This window comes from Fundulus heteroclitus, unplaced genomic scaffold, assembly GCF_011125445.2.
Source record: "Fundulus heteroclitus isolate FHET01 unplaced genomic scaffold, MU-UCD_Fhet_4.1 scaffold_165, whole genome shotgun sequence".
Taxonomy (NCBI): domain Eukaryota; kingdom Metazoa; phylum Chordata; class Actinopteri; order Cyprinodontiformes; family Fundulidae; genus Fundulus; species Fundulus heteroclitus.
In genome coordinates this window covers 40,060-47,273 of record NW_023396577.1, presented here as the reverse complement: position 1 = coordinate 47,273, position 7,214 = coordinate 40,060, and the positions used below count along the sequence as shown (strand labels likewise).

The 7,214-nt window shown below is 39.5% G+C and overlaps 1 protein-coding gene across 1 annotated transcript in view; it reads left to right on the top strand.

Annotated features, from left to right (window-relative positions):
* The first annotated feature begins 1,565 nt into the window (after positions 1 to 1,565).
* The window catches only part of LOC105934221 (ephrin type-A receptor 4-A), a 35,506-nt gene continuing 29,857 nt past the window's right edge, over positions 1,566 to 7,214 (top strand). Inside the window, exons 1-3 of the mRNA XM_012874112.3 lie at positions 1,566 to 2,245; positions 3,742 to 3,809; positions 5,834 to 6,031. Coding sequence (XP_012729566.2) covers positions 2,089 to 2,245; positions 3,742 to 3,809; positions 5,834 to 6,031 — 423 coding nt within the window. The 5' untranslated portion in view covers positions 1,566 to 2,088. The remainder of the gene's footprint in view (positions 2,246 to 3,741; positions 3,810 to 5,833; positions 6,032 to 7,214) is intronic.

Genomic DNA, 7,214 nt, shown 5'->3' with positions numbered 1-7,214 from the left:
GAACAGATTACAAGCAATCCACAGAGTTTTTATAACAACCTGGCTGGAAAAATGTTTTATATATTACAGTTATCCAAAGGAGTCCTCCTGGGCTTCATTTTAGGACCCCTGCTCCTCACTCGCTGTACAAATAATATTTATGATAGTTCATAAAATGCCAAATGACTTTTTTTAATGCAAATGACACAAGTATGTATTGTTCACTTCCACCTTCAATTCAAACCCTTGAATTTCTCAAATTTGTCTTAGATGTTGTTTGGTTTAATTTAGCACAACGTACTTTGGTGATAGAGAAAACACTAGGTTTATTTTATTGCCAAAGGATAAACAATGAAATACTTAAATTCACAAGTATTTAGTTGTCATTGTAGGTCATAATGTTTCATTTAAACCCCATATTACATTAAGCTTTCTCTCTTCATGTGAGGAAAGACTCACATTCTGTAATCTGTAGTCATTTTCATCATTGTCATCTGTCCGTTATGAATAGATACCAGGCCAGTAAATAAAGAAGATGAACAGTATCCACCACTGTGCTTTGCATGTTCTTGCTTTTATAAAGCACGTATACCACTGCTCTCAGCACACTGCTGCTAGATTTCTTATATGTCTACTGACTTTACCGTTGGATGGTTGTTCTATTCAGCTGTTACCTTCTTGCTGTGTGTTTGTACATTTAAATACCGTTCCTCGTCAGTGGTGCTGCTGCACATACGCTTTGGCTGTACACTTGCTTATGCTGAATATTAGTTGTAGTTACGTTGTGTTTTGTAAGATATTGTAGTATTGAATTTGTTGTATTTTTACTACTTTGTGAGTCTCATTCAAAGGAGATTTTGACCCCAATAAGATTTTCACCTGGTTACATTAAGGATACAATAATGATGAAGTTTGGCCTTTCCAGTTTTTTTTATCATGTTTTACTGTTAACAAATGATCAGAAATCCATGCGGTGTCCTCAGATGTACCTCATTCCTTTTTCTGCTGCTGTACAGAAAGAAAATACATTTAAAGGAAGAATTGGATTAGACATGCAAATAAAACAAATAAAACACTCAAAAGCCTCATCATCAGGCATGTGGGGGCATATTTGAGGGAAGATGAACTTTATTTTCGTTAAATAGCAAATCACATCAACATAACAAAACAAATTAAAAAAATGAATAATGGCATGTTGTTCCAGAGATAAAAAAAAGCTAAATCTAAAGCAACCTTTGACTATTTTTACAGAAAGGGTTTTATGGGAGCTCAAAGAAATGAGTCAGCTCTTTTTTTTTTCTTTATACCTATACGTGATTTAATGTATTAGCAGTTGGCAGTTATCTCTTTTTTCACATTTTAGCACCACATCTAAAAGCCTAAGTAGCCTCTGAACACGCATTAGGGTTCACCTCAGCTGCACCCAAAATCCATCAACAGGTGGCGCTGTAGTCCCACTGTGCAGTATTGTGTTATCTGCTCCTAAGGACAAAGCCTCCAACAATTCCAGCCAAATTCATATCGCCCAGCCAAGTGGGGAACTTGTGAAACATTCATGTTATTAAAATTATGCAGCAGGCTGGGCGAGTGTTTTTTCCCCTTCTAAAGCATGGCTGGTGTGAAGTTTATGACTCCATCCGTACAGCCTCCTTGACATTACAGCTATGCAACTGAGGCAGGAGCTTTTGTCCACTGCATGTTAGATGAGAGGATGTCATAGGTGAAGCGGTTGGAGCTTAGTGGAGTTTTTTTTTCTACAATTTAAAGTTTCTTATATTTCCTGTAGTTTTTATTTGATTTTAACATATTTTGAAAGTTTCTCATCCTCTTTATTTCGTTCTTTATTTTATCAGCAAATTTCACCTAAAATGTGTGCTTCTTTTTTTTCTTTTTTTTTTTTTTTTTGGCAATGAAAAATATGACGAGTGATTGACACTAATATGAGCCGCAGCGCTGTTTTCCATTAACTTCGTGTCATTTACCATCAAGGGAAGCCTCTGAGAGGGAGACCGCCCCTGAATCCGCCGCCGCCGCTGCCGCCGCCGCTGCTGCAGCCATCCCAACTCGCTTTCACACTTGGTTTCATTTACACGGAGTTTCCCCACCGGGATGGAGCAGCTTCAGGCAGCGCGCACAGCCCACGGAGAGCTCTTACGCTTCCGCACGGCACACATGGCTGGGAACCTGTGGCGAACATTTTTATCATCCGTCTGGATATTAACGCTGGTTTCTTGCGCCAGGACGAGGATTTATCCCCATAATGAAGGTGAGTGTGGGCGCTCGGGGGTAGAACCCCGCCGCGGTGCGCGTTGGAGAGGCGCTGCGTGTGCTCAGGGCGCATCCATGGACTGGTGAGAGAAGGTTTGAGATGCGTGAATCATAAACTATAAGAAAGAAAGTTAGATCCCTAAAATTATTATTACCTGTCGATTTGTTTAATGCTGTATGATTGAGTTCCACATTTGACTTGGGCTGCATAGTTTAATAATAAAAAGAAATCCATTTTGTCATACCTACAATGGTAATTAAAGCTCCGATGCATGCCATTGTAAAACATTTGAACTGAGCACATCTGATGCAATTAATTAAAATCCTAATGGATGTAACACAAAAAAAGCTGATATTATAACTTCCAAATTAAAACAAAGTAAGACAAACCTTGCTGTTTGTCGAAGGACAATAGGTTGGACAGTGGCCGCCCCTATATATTTTTTTTATTTTATGTTTGCCAGTATTTGGGCATTCGCCACCCTTATTATTTATAGATTTGTATTAATTTGCTTCCTTTTTTTTGTCCTTCATGGTGCTTCTTCTTGAACGCATGTCACTCACTTCTGGCTCCGCCTACAAATGGTACTATCATCACATATTAATTGCAAAATGTAATGAGAGTTACTATATTTTCCAAACCACAGACAGTACATTTTGAGGCTCCTGAAAGAAGATACTTTTTAATGTATCAAATCTGATGAATTATGGTAAATAGGTACATGAAAACATCAATATGCACACTATAGGCGGTTTAAACAAATCACAAGGATGATCAGTATTTCTAATTTTTTGTAAACTATATTTGAAGGTCTGATGCTATACAACAACACAGAATAGAACAGAAATTGATACTCTGGAAAATCCCAAGTGACGCCTGTATCTACACCCCTTATAAAACTTCGATTTGCCCTTGTATATTGGCTGTAGACATTGACCAGTATAAAAGTAAACAAAGAATATAAAGTTATGGTTTTAAAACCGCTCTGTCACGTTGTTTCTACTCTAATGTAACGAGATGCCAGCGAATAAAAAGATTTGTAGCATGGCTAAGTTTGATTTTAAAGGCCTTTCTCTGAGCTAAATTTGAACAAAGACCAAACGCATTTATTTTCTTGGATGAGATAACAACTGGTCATCTAAACAGGCAAAAAGCAAAAGATGTCCATATATGTCCAGTGTTTGGAGGGATGACGTGGAAAGTGATGAAACCACCCAAACGAGTGATATATTATTTCCTATATTACACACATTTGTTTAAAATTGTGTAAATACCATAGCTGTTGAAAGTGTAGCGTTGATCATACCACTGGAATCTCACGGTGCCCTTGCTCATTGTGCAGTTGTCTCAAGCACAATCGGCGCATACTGTAGCCAGAAAAGGGCTTTCTAACTTATCCCGCCTAAGTTTCATGGCTTAATAATGCTATGAAGCCCTGTACGCTGTTTGTTCTTAAACTATTTGCATTTGTGCGTGTATATGTGCAATTCTAGTGACCCTGCTGGATACCAGGACAGTGCCAGGAGAACTGAAATGGGCAGCCAATCCTGCAGAGGGAGGGGTGAGTGGGAGACTTTTTTTTTCTCTTTCTCTCTCTTTACAGATCCACTGTTTACAACCTGCTCTCTCTTCTCAAAACACTATCTCTATCTTAAGCACAAGCACACGCGCACACACACACACTTGTGCACACTTGGTCTGGAAAGCTGTAAATAATCTTCCCACAGATTTTGCAATGTGCTGTTGTTCACCAAGCCTAAGTGCTAATATGAGATTGCTGGCGTTTCGCTTGGCACAGGCAAAGGCACAAACCAGCTTGATGGTGGGTGTCATTTTTTTAGGGTTTTGTACTACCAAGCAATTGCCAGAATAAATCCTGGAGTTATCTGTTTTATATTTTAACTTCCCAGTTTTTTTTTTGCTTGTTTGTTTTGTTGTCTTCTTTTGTGTGTGTGTGTGTGTGTGTGGGGGGGGGTACTTTCTGTTGCCACTGTGATTTGAAATGGTAGCGTAAAAGTCATTGGTGTACTTGACTGCTATTTCTTTGGGTCATCGTGCTCTTATTCTATCACATGCTGTTTGACTGACAGGGTCCTGCTCCTCACGTACTGAGCTCTAGATTAGAGACACCCCCCCATCACCCTCACCCTTTAGAAACACGCAGAGATATAGAAAATCTCAGTTTCTTTATGGCTGGGACAAAGACAAAGCTCTCTTCCCCTTGGCAGCTGTGATCTCTGTCTGTTCTAAAAGAGGTACTACAAAAAAAGGCTTCTATGTCTGCTTTTTCACCGTACAGCAATTCACAAACAGAGCAGAAATCAGCATAGAGCTAAAACAAAGGTGGGGATTTTTTTTAGGCTGAGAACAAGCTCTATTGTTCCAGCTATGATAAAACTCTGATAACGTACATCAGTCATTGTGTCTTCATAAGAGCTTTATGTCAGGTACGACACACTAACCCAGGATGTTTTCAGTCTTTTATCTGCCCTGGAAATGAAAACTGATGAAGCAATGGACTTGTATTACACATTGAAGGGCAGAGTCTGTCACATGTTTACTGCGCTGCAGATTCTTTCTGCAAATCTGCTAAAAACTGCATCACTTGTAATTTATCAGCATTTCTGCTGTAACCCTGTACGGGCCACTGATGACAAATCAATCAGGTTTAGAAAACTCTTTACACACTTACCCCGATTCGCACACACACACACACACACACACACACACACACACACACACACACACACACACACACACACTCTGTCACTCTCCAGCTCGCCCTCTTTTTTCCCCCTCTGGACACGCTGAATTTAGTGTGTATACAGCTCTCACTGGTATGGAGAGAACAGATTATTATTCAGTGGTAATAAAAAGCCAATTTGGAGCTGGAAGGCTCAGCGGTCATTTGGAGGGTCACAGTACAAGGCAAATAAGCGGCCCTATTGAGATGGATGGCGCGACAAAGGTTGAGCCCGCCTCGCTTGTATGGAAATGCGTGTGCAAAAAGCCTTGGACTCTCAACAGATCGGAACCACTGGCCGCTGCAGAATATTGATGCAGGAGTGAAATGCTGGACGGCAAAGCTTTGAATCGCAGCTGTGAATTAGAGGATGCAGCATCGTAAATGGTTTTGGAGCTGGTTTACAGCATTTATCGGGACAAAGAGTTCCTGAAGTGACCGATTTCAGTTTGTGCCATTTTCTAAAAAAAATAAATAAAAACAATGGCTGTGTAGATGATTTTGTTCATGACAAAATTACAAAAGTAAAGACAAAGTTACCTGCAGCTGGCAAAAAGGGTGCCGGAGAAGGATTACATAACGAGCACGAAGAGTATCTGCTTCATAAAAGTTTCCAATGTTAGCTAGTTTATTATCGTTTGCATTTGTAGATTTTATCTGCTCCCTAAATAGCAGCTAAAAGATTAATGAAATTTTCAATTACTCAATAACCTGTAACTATATAATACTTGTCTCCAACCAATCCCCCCCACAACACCCGCCATATACACACGCACACACACACGCGAATGTAACGTTTTCAGTTCTCATGTGAAGTAACAGCTTTGTGTGTGTGTTTGAAGTGGGAGGAAGTGAGCATTATGGATGAGAAGAACATCCCCATCAGGACGTACCAGGTGTGTAATGTACTGGAGCCCAGTCAGAACAACTGGCTGCGGACAGACTGGATCCCTCCTTCCGGCGCTCAGCGGGTTTACGTCGAAGTCAAGTTTACTTTGAGAGACTGCAACAGCCTGCCAGGAGTCACTGGCACCTGCAAGGTACAGGACATCGAGGGTGATCTGAGGGCAGATTTAGGATGAAACTAGACCCAAATCGACATTTTTGATTAAGCTGTAACTTTATTTCTCATGCTAGCTTCCATCATGAGTGTAGACCGCTGCTAAAAGATCTTTCACATAGTCCCTTGCAAACATATATCTATAGCCATTGGGCTTTTTTATATTTTTATTCATTTTAACTGCAAACTTTAATGGATCTTTATTGATACCTTTTTTGATAAACCAAAACAAAGTACTGCATAATTGTAAAATGCCTGGAAAGAAAATGATACATGGTTTTCAAACATTTTTACAATAGAAAATCTGATAAGTGTGGCGTACTTAAAAATAACTGTTGCCTGCAGAAGTTTGCTAATTGGCTAATACCCAGGCATGTGCACATACATTTTTGTATGTGCACATGCAAAGTATCAAAAAAGATACTTCGCAAAAAAGTTTTACCTAGTTCTTGACTGAGAAATGAGAGCTATGTGGATTAGGAGAAGAAGGAAAGAGAATTTTCACAAAAACTCAAATACATGCCTGTCAAATATAAAAACACTTTTGGAGGAAATCGGTGACAGAGAGTGCACTTTTTTATTTTTAGATATTGATGAATAAAGACAAAGCAAAAAGGGCACTTTTCTCATCTGGGGCAACAGTGCGAGTGCTTGAGCACCACTAGGGTTCTATCTGTACATACGCCTGTTTATACCTGCATTTAATTCAATTCCAGCATACAAGTATCGGTTCCTTCAAGGCCTCAGAGGTTTGTAAGACAACATTAATGAACAGACTGTATCATGAAGACAGAGGAACACAGCAGACAAGTCAGGGAGAAAGTTGCAGGGATATTTAAAGCAGGGTTAGGTTATGAAACAATATCACTAGTTTTGAAGATCTCACTGCACTGTTTAGTGAAAATGAAAAGAGCATGACACAACAAAAAACCTGCCAATATATGGCTGGCCAACTAACCTTACAGGCCAGGCAAGGAGAATTATATATATTTTTTTAAATAGGAGTAAAGAGTCCTATGGTAACCCTGGATGAGCTGCAGCGATGATGTGTGATGACAGCATAACTATTAATAAATCACTCCATAAATCTCCACAATCTCTGTAAGAAGAGCCATCACTGAAAAAAGCTATAAGACATTGTGCCAAAGGTTTCTTATAAACCA